Below are 15,259 nucleotides of genomic sequence, written 5' to 3' on the forward strand. Positions count from 1 at the left end.
GATCTTCAAATTGACCAGTGGTGCCCTCCTCCATTTTTTTCTCCTTTTCTTCAAGTTCCAAAATTAATCTCTTACTTTTTTCTTGAACTGCTTGGAGAAGTTTATTCACCTGAACCTCAATAGCTTTTCTGCATAACTCTGCTTGATCTTTAAAGTGAGATGAACGTTCAGTAATCAAATAAAAGGTTTCATCCAAATCCTTTTTTACTTCTTCAGCTAATTTAAGTACTTCAGTTGCCTCTTGGTTAAAATTATCAATAGCATACTTCATTTTAATCATTTCATGTTTTTGCTGACAATCCAGAAAATGTTCACATTCCGTGCAAGCAGCTTTCTTGCAAGTTGAACAGAAGAAGTCTAATTCTAGATTATGAGTAGAACACATCTGTACCACCATGTTATAAGCCATCTAGAAAATCAAAATGACTACTGTTTATGCCTTGATTATCAAACCACACATTAAATTTGTGTACTTAACTACACTGATATCTAATTACACCAAAACAATTTTATCAGTTGTTACCAGAATTGCAATGTGCATGCACTAGTATTATGGCCAAATGTATTCCAATAAAAATGCATCTGAACTTTTGGAAACTAAATTTTGTGCATCACATTTTAATAAATATAATAAAAATGTGAAGGTTCATGTCTTCCAATACAAGTAGGAAGTCCTTTTGTTTGAACAAATCTTTCTCTCTAACTCCCCCTCCCCTCAAGATGGATGCTAGCCTAGTTATGAAAATCGTTTACTTACTTTTTTTGAATACTTTACACTCCAAATGTTGACAGAGATCTAAATGTTTATAGACACAACCTTGGCTATAACATTACAAATTGAGATAACTGCTAAAGTAAAAGGAAGTACAATAATTCTTGGTTTTAAACAATATCCTTTTTGTTCATTGTGACTAAACCATATTTGAATTGGTTAAATTGTATGTGAATAGAAAAATCAGTAACATAATTGTAAGGTATATATACTAGCATATGAGAGGCATTGGTTTGAGACCTGTCTGTGCATATTGATTCCTTTAGCAAAATACTGTTAATCTAATTGCCTTATCTATTTAAATGGGATGAAAACCATTTGTAACAATGAATTTTGTACACTATTTCAATATCTTTATTATCCATAAAAAATACAAAGTCTGAGATAACTTTGTCTCAGAAAATGAAGTTTAAAAAATATAAAAATATGAATATATATTAGAAATAAAAATTTATATTAAAAAAAATAATATATTTTAATAATACTACTTACGTCGTTCCTTGTTAAAAGTCAGTTATAATTTAATTTTAATTTGACAAGTAACATGTTTCCGTGGTTTCAATTGCCTTCAGTAGACAAAACCTCATGGAATAAAGTTTGTTTTATATGTTTTTAAGCTTTTTCGACTTTACATTTCACCTAGATGAATATTTCCATGTTGTTTTCTGGTTTTATGATACTTTGCGGAACTTAAACAAATAATTGTTTTGGGGTAAACGTATAAAGCTTTTATTATGTTAAAGTTCTTTCATTGTTTGGTTACTGTTTTACACGTTGTGAACTATAATGTATGACACGCCATATTTGCCCAAATATTTTTATTTTAAAAAAATATCTAGATTAATATCTATTAACCACACTTCCATTAATTCGCAGCTTACAACAACATCACATAAAAGTAATCCAATGCTTTTTCCTATTAAATCTGACAACATAATTATCTATTGACCATTATTACTAACATTATGACCAAAACATATCAAAGGCCAATTCAAATATTTTCATGCTTTCGGTGATTTTATTTAATCTAAATATCAATGGATATTATTTACAAAGACATACATAATTAATGCATAGGCAGTCTGCAGTCTGCCCGTGTCGCAAACATTTTATCACTGGATGTCTACGGCAGAAATCATGAATAATGCATGAGATTAAGTACTTACTACTTTCCTAATTACAACTGAACCTAACCCTCTAAATAATCTCTCTCAACTATCTATCTTTGATCAAGATGTTGATGTTCTTCGAACCCAGACAACCTAAAGTCCAGACATTCAATATGTTTGAAAAAGCACATTTCATCCTGGAAATGAAAATGATACTTATGACAATGTTATAATTTAAAAAATAGACACATTTTGTAAATCATTATGTAAAACGCTATTGAAAAAACGATCATATTTATTGATTGATGACTCTATGCCATAAGTAATTTTTGTGTTATGTTCTTTATAAGTTTAATCTTACAGTACATAATTAGTTTTTTGATTTATTTTTATTATTTTTTAGTTACTTTTATATATTTATTGTCGTTTTAAAGTTTTGTTTTGATCTCTTCGACACGTGTGCCACCATCATAAAGATATCGTTATTCAAATAAAGATTATTATATTATATTATTATACCATAATTAATCTCCTGAATTATTCATGATTTCTGCCTGAGTTTTTGTTTGTTTATTGCATATCATCATCGCAGCTGAAGCTTAATTACAAGACATTTACATTAAAATAAATAAAATCCGAGGATAAATGTACAAAAAAAAATTGCCAAAAATTAAACCACAAAGAAACATAATACATTTAGGTAAATAAAGTACAAATACAAAGTTAGACAAGTTTAAAAATGTTTATAGTAGCACCTGGGTCCACACACAATTTTGGAAATGTAGTGGAGCTGTAGCTTGGTGGTTAACATGCTTGCCTTCCAATTTCAAGGTCCAGGGTTCAATCCTGACCTAGTGCCAGAGTTGTAACTCATGACTCTTTCAACTCCACTCCCTAACCCTCAAATGAGACTTGGTTTATAAGCAAGATAAATTAAAAATTGTTTTGACGGTTTCTGAATCATTTGTTTGATATAAAGAATTTTATATACATTGTTAACTACAAACCAGACGAACAATAACAATCAAATTATAGAATAGTTTATCCATCCTGTAATTGGCAAGTTACTTGTTGGATGTGTATGAAATAAAACATTTAAAAAATAAGATAGGAAATAGGTTAGCACTTCATACTTTTATACCCTTATCCCTGACCCCTCCAAACCACAATTTCAAAATCTTAGATGAAATGAAAATCAATAAATTTCAGACTCGTGGCTTAACGGTATCTGTGTCTGCGCATAAAGTCAAAGGTCAGAGTACAAATATCTTCTTTGAATCTATCAGTAATTTTGACCAATAATTTTGACTTTTGTGAGTCTAAACGACCGTAGCCTTACTTGATTGTCATATTTTACGCTATTTGTCTTTGGTAGACATTGCGTTCTCTAATCGTTTCCATGCTTTTGGTGTATATACTTTATTTTTAGTTGCTGATGGTTCCTATCCAGTTTGACTTTACGCGTAGACACAGATACCGTTAACCACGAGTCTGAACATTTGGTTAGTTTTTGGAAAGCCAACTGCTCTTTTAACTTTCCATGGAAATGTTTTTTTAAATAATTAAATAATAATAATAATGGTCTAATATAGCACCTAATACAATGTTTCTATGTGCTTTACACACAAAAATTATACATAAAATATCCTAAAATAACCAAAAAAGGAAGAAAAGCAGAGAAACCATTTACACCGCTCCATTGTCGATCACTTAAAGCCTTACAAGGACTCCAAAATATCTGTTGCATAGTTAAAAAACATATACAGTATCTCTGTGAAAACATGGTGAATTAAAATATACTTTCCACATCTAACTGACCCATTTTAATAGACGTTTGCCGTCTCCTTTTCACACGTATTCGATCAAGGCATTGAACAAAGATGCTTGCACAGACATGGGTGCTGCCAGCAAAGTAAAAAGACACATCATAGTTGTTGGTATAATCATACAGCCAACCTTTGAAAAATAATACAATTGATTAATAACATTACAATAATTCAATTACATCCAATTATATTACAGTAATTTATATTCACATGAATTTTTAAGAAAATCTATATATGGCCTATGATGTGTAGATTTAATTCAAGTGAAAATGTTTTTATTCTAAAATAAAAGATTGAATGAATGAATGAATTAGCAATTTCATCACAAAATTTAGATCTATTATAGATTATATTATAACAGATATTACAACACACCAAAATAGATGCTTGTCATTTGATTGCGGATCACATTGTAGACGTACTATTAATTGATGATAGTATGTTTTAGCTTTGTACAGTATACATACTGTACATGCATGAATGTATTGTATAATTTGTTAACAGCCACGGTTAGTTTATTTAAAAAGCTCTTTCACACTGGACATTTCTTTGGTCAAAATAATGAGAGGCTGGTCAGTTTTCTAGAGTACAACTCTAACAACTTCTTCTCTGTTAACTTGAGCTAACAGTAGTTTACAGCGTAATTCACTCAGGAAGAATGACCAAGTAACTTCAATGAGTTGGGTATCGAATGCAACCGTGCAGATCGGTTAAATTTAGCCACGAAGTAGTCACAACACTATCTATAGTTGATTTTACAACTCTTGGTTAGTTTGACGGTGTCTTTTCATTGGTAAAACTAATCAAATGCGTATGACTGGAAAATTTAAATAGTCTGAACGGTTTTATACGCTATTGTTTAAAATTTAATTTTCTCAGTTAACATAGCTATACAGTTAGGTTTATAAAGTCCAGTGTGAATAAAGATCTTGTCAGGAAATAATACTCACCACTAAATATGCCAGCTATGGTAGCTGCTATACCTAATAAGGGAAAAGTGATACCAAGTGTGGCTGATAACATCTGATTGCCGACACATTCTCTTTCAAATGGAATAATGAGAGGGTTGTAGATTCCGCTTGCTAATCCAAATAGTATTGCAACAACTAAGAGCCATGAAAAAGAGTTTGATACAGGACATAGAAGAGCGATAATGCCTCCTGAAAACAATGCAAAAGTCATTAAAGTATTTACGGAGAAGAACTTATCCACAAAAAATCCATGACAAATCCTTGAGAATAGACTTGCCATTCCTAATGTGGACATCAACAAAGCTGTTTTCTTTTCTGTTATTCCTGAAACTGTGGCCATATAAGGAAAGTGGACAACCACTGGCAAACTTCCAAAGGCCATGAATACTTTCACCATGACAACCAGGATGCAGCAACTGTCAGTAAAAACGTACCAGAAGGTAGACTTCTTGATGTATTCTTTCAATAATGAACAATAATTTGTTTTTTTATACTCAAAATTCTGTTTTTTCTGTTCCACGCTCATTAAAGATAAACTTATATCTTCTGCTTCATTCTTGATTTCACTGTCATATTTTCTATTGTCGACTTTTTCATTAATTTCCTCATCTTTTTCAATTTCATTTTTATCTTTTAACTTAAGGGGGCGCATTAATCGGGCCACAACAGACATATTCAATGAAATCCCTCCTAGTATGAGAAACGTTCCTCGCCAAGTGTAGTTATCGATTAAGACACGCAATAGCAGCGGTAAAACCACCATTCCGACTCCAGCACCAGAGAAAACAAGTCCATTTGCGACTGCATAACGTTTTTTGAAATAGTAAGTTGGCATGACAACAGTTGGCTGGAAGGCAAGTCCATATCCAATACCTGAAATTGTAAAAAAAAAATCCGTTCATCATTTTCAAGTTTAACTTCAATTTATGTACAGCGCATTGAGAGTCTGCTTATGCTATGCTATATAAAGGTGGTTCCCACTAGAACGCAACGTAATGCAGCGATGTATCAACGCAAAGTGTTGTATTGCGTAATCACAAGTGGAAAGCGACGACATAACAGTGCTGCAAACATCGCTACGAGAAATCAAATCAGTTTGATTTCACGCAACAACGAAAGGCAAAAGAACACTATAAAATATAGTAAAGCGCATACTTAAAGCTATGCGGGGTGAACCAGGTCAAAGTCTATGGCACGCTAACGTTGACGTGCAACAAGCAGGTTTGATTTCACACATGTGGGGGCAAACACAATTATTGGAAGGGCATTTGCTTATGTTGCATAGGTTGCGTTACGTTGCGTCGCTAGTGGCAACCAAGCTTTAGACGGAACTACTGAATTCTGGTAAATTGACAACCTCAAAAATGCATAGAAGGATGGCATATCAAGACTACTGAATTAAGTTATAAAGTTGAGAACTCAGCATAAATAGGAATTAATATTCAATTCAGACGATGGCTATCCCATGACTCACCTGTAAGTAAACTGAACGAAAGATACAAATGGTAAATTTGTGTTGAAAAAGATGTTAATATACATCCAGCTGACGCAATTAATCCACCGACAAACATTACAATACGCTCTCCATATCGTCTGCTTAAATATGATGCCAAAAAATCTAAAATTAAAATAAACTCTTATAACTTCATTTCATTAAATTGTAATATGTGTGTCAGTATATTATATAGAAATTACAGTCACTGTGATTTAGAAAGCTTTTGATTTGCAACAACTGACGACATAGGAAAAAGTTATGTCAATTTATGTGTCATTGTTCATTGCACGGACCTAGAAGCCACCAAAATTGGAAAAGCGAGAAAGCATGTTCCCCACATGTACAATGAATTAAAATTAATTATGTTGTTGGTTATAGCAATACTCCATAAAATGAACTAGCTTATGAACAGTTATACTAGATTTCTAATTCCTTATTTACCCATCACTTGACTAGATTGACTGTATATATACACAGATATAAACTTTAATTATCTTTTTTATGGCTAGTATAGAATAATAATAAAAGTAATTAGTAATTGAAATAAAACTGTAACTTACTTGTCATCAACACTATGGTGGGAAATAGAGAGATAGCACCTGCGACTACGGACGTACTCTGCCCTAGGTCATTCTTCCAGTTTGCCAGATAAATACCTGAACCATTCATGAGCCCAACTATCAGTATCATATTAAAGAAGGCGCCCATGACTACAATCCACCCCCATCCTCCATCAAGATTCTTAGAGGATGAGCCATCTTTTTCTTGACCTTCGACCTTCATTCCTATGCTGTGTATATGATACAATAAACCAAGACAAGGTATAGTTATTTTGCCGTTTATTTATCTGAAAATATTTGTTTCAAAACTATCACAGGAAAAGAGAAACAGAAAAGTAATACTTTAAATGAAATGCTCATTATTTTATAGCCAAGGATTAAGCAATAATCATATCGTGAGAATATCTAATTATTAATTAATTCAAAATTAATTAATTAATTAATCAAATAATTTGTTCAAAAAACAATACAATAATTGGAATAATTATGTATGCAAATAACTTATTAATAATTTAATACTTGGTTTAACATTTAGACTTGTCTGTCTGTAATTCATAATTATTTTGCTGTTTTGCATATTTAGAATAATATATGCACATTTCAACAATGGTTATCAAAATTCATTATTGTACCTGCATATAAAAAGGATAATTTTATTGTAAATAACAAAGAGTACAGACAAATATGGATTATTAAAATGCTGTTAATAATTATACAGGTACAATACAAACAATAAGGGGAAACCTTTGAGACCCAACGAAATGTCCCCTTATTAGAGGTGTCTCCTGAATAGGGGATTGTTGTACTGTTAAAACATACATTTATATATTCATTCTTGTTCTTTTCATAGGAAAGTGACCCCTGAATAGAGGTGTCCCAAATAAGTGGCTTCTACTGTATTAGCCTAATGGAACACAGGTTTGACTTAAATGAACAGACTTTCTACTAAATGAACTAGACTTTTCTGTCTTCAACATCTTTCCATTACCTGATAATATGGACTTCAACTCTGAGTTTCTTCTTTTTTCCATCTCACCGTACTGTAACCATTACTGTACTTGATTTTCTTGATTGTAGAAAAGTAAGCTTACAACATTTCAGGTCAGGTTATTTGTATTTCAAGTCTATGAACACAGACAATTAAATATTATTGCTAGTTATTTATTAATGTTAGGAAGTTATGTCTTGCTCATAGTTCATAGGTCAAAGTTCATTCTCTTTCTCTTTTATAACCTTCATAAAGTATTGAGCAATATGTCAACAATTAATTTCCTCTTGCAGGAGAAACTAATTATTCAGTTTTACTTCTCACCAAAAGTAAAAAAAGAAACAAGAATTATAATGGACAAAGATCAGGAAGAAAACGTACCCAGGTTTGTGGGAAAATGACTAATAATTTCAATATCAGTTGGAGAGTTCAAAAGTTAATAATTTAATTTTCATTCTTTGTTTAAAAGTTGGCAAAAAGGAAATTGTATTTGTACTGCTCCATCAACCATAGTGATATTTTTCTGACATAAACTGCAATAAGAAAAATAAATAATTAAGAATTAAAAGTTGGACAAAGAAAAAGGAATGTTTAATAATTATAAATATAGCAGAGTTTAAATCTCTTCTGATGGTGAAAAAAACAATATAGACTAAAGCTCTGTCTACACTATCAAACAAGTTTGATAAAAAAAAGTGTGAAAGTGTGCCCAAATGTGGTAGTGACATCATGTCCATGTGCACATCATATTTTTGTTTTTGTCACATAAAGTTTGATAGTGTAGACAAAGCTTTAGACTTTATGCTGAGTAGTCTTCTGGGCTACTTTGGTTTTGGATGAGACCTTTCCACAAAAACAATATAGAAAAAGATAAAAAATTTAACTTTTATTTTTAAACTAAAGACATAATCTTACAGGGCTTTTTTTTTTACTAAGGCCTGCAAAAATGTATTAATTTGTACATTTAACCCAATTGTCATACCTTTTGCATTGCAATTTGCGAAAGATGCGTGTAGTTTGGAAATTTGAACAGCTATTCAGTTTGTAGTACTGCATTAAGCTCTGTCTACACTATCAAAATAGTTTGACAAAAAAAGTGTGATGTGCCCAAATGGTAGTGATATGCCCAAATATGGTGGTGATATGACATCATCATTTCCATATCATCATTTCCATATATGGGCAGAGAGCTTTAAAAATACATGCTCATCAGCATTATTATTTCAAGGTGCCTTTTGCTGTTCTTTATAAACGCCCTTCAATTCAATCAGGAAGGCTGAATCGCTCGCCACATTCAAACAACTCCTCAAATCCCACCTTTTTAATTTACACTTTCTTCATTAATCTTTTGCTTTAAAAAAAAATGGTTTCTGTTGATTGTTCAGCGCTTAGAAGCGCCCTACATTTTGAGCTTTGTAAGATAATAGAATGAGAAAAGACTATGGGACAGTAATTTCATGTTGTTTTGTGGGTTTTTTTGCTGCTGGTGGTATCTACACTATCTAAGGTAGGCTATACTTGGGGTAAATGGGGTCTCTAGTCGAACTTTAGAGGGGTCTGCCAGGGCCAAGGCCAGGGCACATAACATTCTCATGCAGCATGCTACCATTGAACAAAACGATCGTACTTTTTATCATTGTTGAATGTTTTGATATTAGCCTAATTGTTAAAACGACCTTCACAACCAAAATATTTTTTTGTAATAACATTTATTTTAAATGGAACGCTATAAAAATAATCCTCTGCTTCATCAGAGCATGAATACCTAATAACCAGACAAGAACGTATCTTTATTACGTTTTACTATCAATCCATTTTCATATCACGCAATCCATTTTTCAACAATATAGTAGTATAACAATAACATTTTGATTGAATAGTGAGGGATTAGTTACAGTTTGACTTTGAATAAACCATTGGTAATTTACTGAAAATCCAAAATAAACTTGTGTTATAATACAAACAGTATTATTCAATCAAAGAAACGCTCTACTACACATGAGAAATAGATGTCGGTCGATAAACTTCTGACGACGACTAAAACAACGACAATCAGCTAAATGTTAGTGATTTTATTTCATCTCTGGCTTGTTACATTTTTCATGACACATTACCGGACTTCCCCCTTCTCTCGCAATGAACTACAGTACAGATCTTCCCTATCTAGGCTTGTGTATGTAGCATACTACGCTATTCACAAATTACCCACGCATAGCAGTGTTACTAGAGCCATCACAGATTACCTCTAATGGATCAATCATTCACACATGAATTCAAAAATTCATCGACAAACGAAATATAGCCTATATTCATTCCTTTTAAATATTAGGCATATTGCCAAGGCTAATAATCGATTTGTCCATAATTATTGCGGTTTGCCGGGGGTTTTTCATAATCTAAGGCCAATTTTTAGGCCAAATCATAATTGTGAGTATAGTTTTGTATTTCCGATGCGTGTAGTACCCTATTTATCTTCATTTCCGTACGTTCGTAAATATTAGGCCGAATTTCCGTAGTAGGCCTAATTTATAGACGTTCCGAAGTTACCGTGTTATACCGGTAGCAGAGCAAAGTTTGCTTCTTTCTGCAAATGTCCTATCATTATTTTCTTTGTTTTATTTGGAGTGTGGTTTAAAACAACACTTTTGTAAAGTTTATAGTGGATAAATAAAAATGAATTTTTGGAAATTGTGGTTTTAACATCTGAATTCCAAATTATACAATTTAACCTTTTGCTCAATATATTTATAGCAACAGCTTCATATTTTTTGTATAACTTTTTAAAATTATTAATTGATAATTAATTTACATTAATTGAGTACAGTTATTAGAATGCATTACCGTACCAAAAGTACCTTCATCGGGGACTTCCATGTGACGTTCGCATTGAACGAAAACAAATTTATCATGAATTTTACGTGCGAGAGTACCATTTGCGGCCGTCTAGGGGTGTCATTTAACAATTTGCTTGCTCAAATACTCAGTGTCTACAGCCCTGGAGTCTTTGAGCAACCCTCTTAAAATAGTCCTGCGACTGCCCCTGATAGCTCTATCTATATTTATTTACAGCAATTTGTTGAGGAAACTAAATATATCAATGTAAATAGGTGGTATTGATACAGTTGAGTAGGCCTACATATCGGCTGGTGGTCTAGAAAAAAATAATCGAATGCTATAGGCCTAATGTAAACTACAGTACATGATACCATAGATATTATAGTGTAATATATTAAATTCACTATAATCCTCTATGATGATGATACACTATACTTCATAGTCACACATAAATATTGTAGGTAACCGCAGCGTTCCATTTTTTGATGTACGTCGGAAGGCTATATACTTTAAGCATGCTGACTGCCAGTGATAAACAATAGGTACGCGTTTGTCTAGACGGTATGAGTTATTCACAACGAGTTTACAAATTTTTCAATTTACAAATAACCTTTTGTATTGTGGGGCACGCATTTGGAGGATTTTCAGAGATGAGGGTGATGAGGTATTGGGGATGTCGGGGATGGGGGTTCGCAGTCGGTTGGGGGGGGGGGGGGGGGGGTTCACTGTAAAGGGGGGTTCGCCCGAACCATAACCCCCCCCCTGACTACGGGCCTGAAGGCAGTGTACAGATAGTCTGTAATAGGTCATTTGGTATTGCTTACAATGTGCTAAATCATATAACATTGGTTGCTGGTAGTATCTACAATATCTAAGCTGGGCTAGTTGGGGGAAGGGGGGTCTCTAGTCTAACTTTAGGGTGTCTAGTACTTGCGGTGCAGCAGACAATTAGTCTGTTGTTATCCATTTAGTATTGTATGAACACAACTTGTTCATTTGGCATTAATTTTGAGTGGTACCTCACTCATCTATGCTAGCCCCATTTTAGGCCCTCCCTCGGGGGGTCTGGCGGGCCTATTGCAGCAGACAAAAAGTCTGTCGTTTGTGATACTGGTATAAGGATGCCAATGGGCATCCCATGGTGGTAAAATTAGGTGGTATCTCTCTCATCTAACCGGTGCCGGTACCCGGCAGACTCCCATTTTCATTGACTTCAAGTGACCCCCAACACACTTAAATAGTCAGATATTGGTACCTAGCTCATCTAACCAAATGTCTCTGGGCTGCCTGTCTACTAGTCTACTAGGTACTGAGACTGGTGGCATGTAATTGTAAGCACTCACTCACATATTGGCTTATAATCTTACTTAGCTTAGTCAAAGAAGTAACATGTCAAGTGTGATATTAAAATTAATCTCTCCACTCAAATATTCATTAACAGATTATTAATTAATAAATAATAATAAATAAACGGGATCCAAATAAACTAACCATTTTTAAGTACAAAAACAGAAACCTACCATTTTAATACCGATATGGATGGATGATGATGATGGCCGTTTGTTTCATCATGTTACATGTTTTGATATTGTAATACTAAAAGTTAGGCCAGGCTGTAACGCCAAATGAAGTGACATTGCCAAATGAGGTGCGCGTGGTCTGTATCGCACAAGGCTAGGTTACTTAATTTGGCAGCACGTTTCTGGCGAGCTAATCGTGTTATTAAATATTGATATTATTTATTTCCAAATAAACACAAACTGAAAATTAATAACCTGAGTATTTCTAACCTAATAATCTTTATTCATTGTATGAAATTAAACCATTATAACTGAAACATACGACGAAAATTTACGATTTTAGTGTAAAAAAACGAAAGGTACTGCCATCGGAAAATATAGAAAACTCGACATGCATGATGGGAAGCCTACCGACCCCTTTCTAAGCAGCTGGAAAAGAAGACTACTCGTTTTAGCGCCAAAGGGAAGTGTCTGAAGTCACGTCTGCATGTTATGCGGACATGGTCTGGGACAATTTGCCTTTAGCGCTAAAACGTTGATTGTTTGAGTTATGGGACGCCATTTCTGCATTATTTCCTAGTAATATTTTGATTTGACGTTCCTTTCGTCGGTACATTATTCCCGTTACTATTTTGTTCGTTTTTATGAATTTCTATGTTTATGTTTTCAAATTAAAATGATTATTCGTTGAATATGAATGTATCCCGTTATTCTATTGATTATATTGTATATATTTTTTTGTTTAACATTGCTTAACTATACAGTTTCCTAACCTTTTAGTTTCATTTTTAATCAATTCCGTTTTTTTAAAATGTATAATGTTATTTATGTTTTTTATTTATAAGTTCTTTAAGAATATGAGTTACATGATCACATTTATTTCACTTATTATACCTACAGTATAACACTATATTTACTTTGATGTCTGAAAAATTAAAACATAAATTCGGAATAATGGCGAACCTAAGTCGCAAATTGTTAGTTAGATATTTGTTATAATTTCATCATCTCATTTGTTACACGTGTGTGTGTGTGTGACCTATAATAAATAAATAAGGGATGGCAGGCTACAGGTAGGCCTACTTCGAGGGGAAATTCATCAAATTGTTTCATCAAAACAATAACTCATAAGGTCGGAAACATTTAGAACATAAATAGATAATGAAACCAAATTTTGAGATATTGCGTTGTTCTCTTTTGTTATCAATCTTTTCATGTCACGTACCGTAATAGAAGGTAACAGTTGAACATGCATATCACAATAAATAAATAATGGTAATTAACTAATTAATTCACCAATCCTAATGGCATTTTCATCAAGTTTTAACAATCTTTGATGTCGGAAACATTCCCAATAATAGAGACTAATTTTGCAATATGTTAGATATTTTATTCAGCTGGTACTTTTTACCTTGATATCGGGAACATTTGAACATAAATTCGCAATAATGGATCATAATTGTGCAATGAAGTCGTGTCATCTTGTTCATATGATGGGAAAAAACTTTGGATGAGATATGGGGTGAGCGAAATTCTAAGCAAGCTAAATACATGATACTTATTTTGAGGTTGGAAAAAAGCACGTGAATTCGCAAATAATTGAACCTAATTTTGCAATGAAGTCGTCATCTCATTTGTTCATATCGATGTGAGAAAATGTTTGGACGGGAATGTGGTGAGCGAAATTCTAAGCAAGCTAAATACATGAGTTATTTTAAGGTTGGGAACACAACGTGAATTCGCAAACAATTGAACGTAATTTTGCAATAAAGTCGTTTGTTCAGATCATATTACAATGTGGGAAAAAAGTTTGGATGGGAATGGGGCGTTGAGCGAAATTCTAAGCAAGTATTACTTCGAAGTCGGGGGAACAACCTTAAATTCGCAATAATGCAATGGAACCTAATTTTGCAATGAAGTCTGGTCACCTTGTTTGATACGATGTTGGAAACACGTTTGGAGGGGTGGACGAAATTCTAGGAAGCTAAATACAGTTAGTTATAACACTAATTATTTTGAGGTCGGGAATATTAGAATTTATACTTAAATGGAACCTAATTTTGCAATGGAGATTGCATGCGTTATTTTCATCTCGGTTGTTCGTTCCATCAATTATACGTCGTACATAATGTGGAACATGCATGCACTGTTATACTTTGTGGGGTGATGAGAGTGGGATGCTACTGTAATCAAGTTAATATATTATTTATTGACATACAGTAATTTAATTAGCTATATCGATGGAATAGTAGATTAGGCCGATATTTACACATTTGCAGCCTTCACTATTTATAGAATAAATCAGCATTAAATAAGCCAGTGGGTAAATTGTTATGGAATTCATTTAAAAGCAATATGCTATATAACATTGAATCACGGTGAAACATATAACAATAAAGAAACAAGTATAGAAAAATGGGTAGATTTAAGAAATACTATTATGCTAATATAATTTCTAATTTGCTACGATTATCAGAAAAGGAATTCACTGTGATACGAGTTACAGGTGGTACTGATCTGATTTTATTTCGTTTCATCTTGTATATAAATTACATTGTATAATCCGGGTTGTAAAATGAAAACAAACAAATGAAAATCTCACAAATTCTTTATGTGTAAAATATTTTAAAACGAGATATAGATGATAATGATGATCATTGTCAAGTGTATAGAAAAATATGAACATTAATGAAATAGGAGGTAATACGGAATTGATAAATGTAAAAATGTTACTGATGAATTGTAACGACATTGGGAATTAACAAATGTGTTAAATAATATGTTTGCGCCACAAAAGAGAGAAAAAAAGCTATCGATGGAATGGTGGGTACGAAATCCATGATAATTTAGCTATTTAGCTGAAATAAATTCGACGGGAACCTGATTTCACAAGAGGACCTCTTATATGAGTTTGTGAGGACTCCGTTTATAGAGGACATCTTAATATCTGTTCTAAAAACTCCTTAATATCAGTTCCAGAATTAACCTTAATATCAGTTCTTTTCTAATGAAGAATCTGGGCAATTTACAATCAAGCAACAACACCACATAATTCTACGTGAATTCTACTGTACGTGAACTAGCCTTAATACCGTCTGATTACGGTATATAGGCCTACAGTATTAATATTAGCTTCAGAATAAATGACGACGCATTCTACAGATATTAAAAAAAATGAAAATA

General features: G+C 32.8%; 1 protein-coding gene across 1 annotated transcript; it reads right to left on the minus strand.

Annotated features, from left to right (window-relative positions):
- Positions 1-1,190: 1,190 nt before the first annotated feature.
- LOC144851771 (monocarboxylate transporter 12-like) lies at positions 1,191-12,115 on the minus strand. The gene is made up of 6 exons (XM_078709377.1): positions 12,077-12,115; positions 7,722-7,857; positions 6,734-6,963; positions 6,153-6,296; positions 4,658-5,551; positions 1,191-3,837 (listed from the first exon to the last, which is right to left on the minus strand). Exons 3-6 carry the CDS (start codon positions 6,954-6,956, stop codon positions 3,671-3,673), a joined length of 1,428 nt encoding a protein of 475 aa, XP_078565503.1. The 5' UTR covers positions 6,957-6,963; positions 7,722-7,857; positions 12,077-12,115; the 3' UTR covers positions 1,191-3,670.
- Positions 12,116-15,259: the final 3,144 nt, after the last annotated feature.

The sequence above is a fragment of the Antedon bifida genome, chromosome 9 (assembly GCF_963402885.1).
Source record: "Antedon bifida chromosome 9, ecAntBifi1.1, whole genome shotgun sequence".
In the NCBI taxonomy this organism is placed as follows: Eukaryota; Metazoa; Echinodermata; class Crinoidea; order Comatulida; family Antedonidae; genus Antedon; species Antedon bifida.

Coding starts and splice junctions, on each gene's coding strand:
- LOC144851771 (XM_078709377.1), bottom strand. CDS start 6,956: ATGAAGGTCGAAGGTCAAGAAAAAGATGGCTCATCCTCTAAGAATCTT. Junction 6,297..6,733: donor CACCATAGTGTTGATGACAA/GTAAGTTACAGT, acceptor TTTTAATTTTAG/ATTTTTTGGCATCATATTTA. Junction 3,838..4,657: donor CATAGCTGGCATATTTAGTG/GTGAGTATTATT, acceptor TATTTTTCAAAG/GTTGGCTGTATGATTATACC.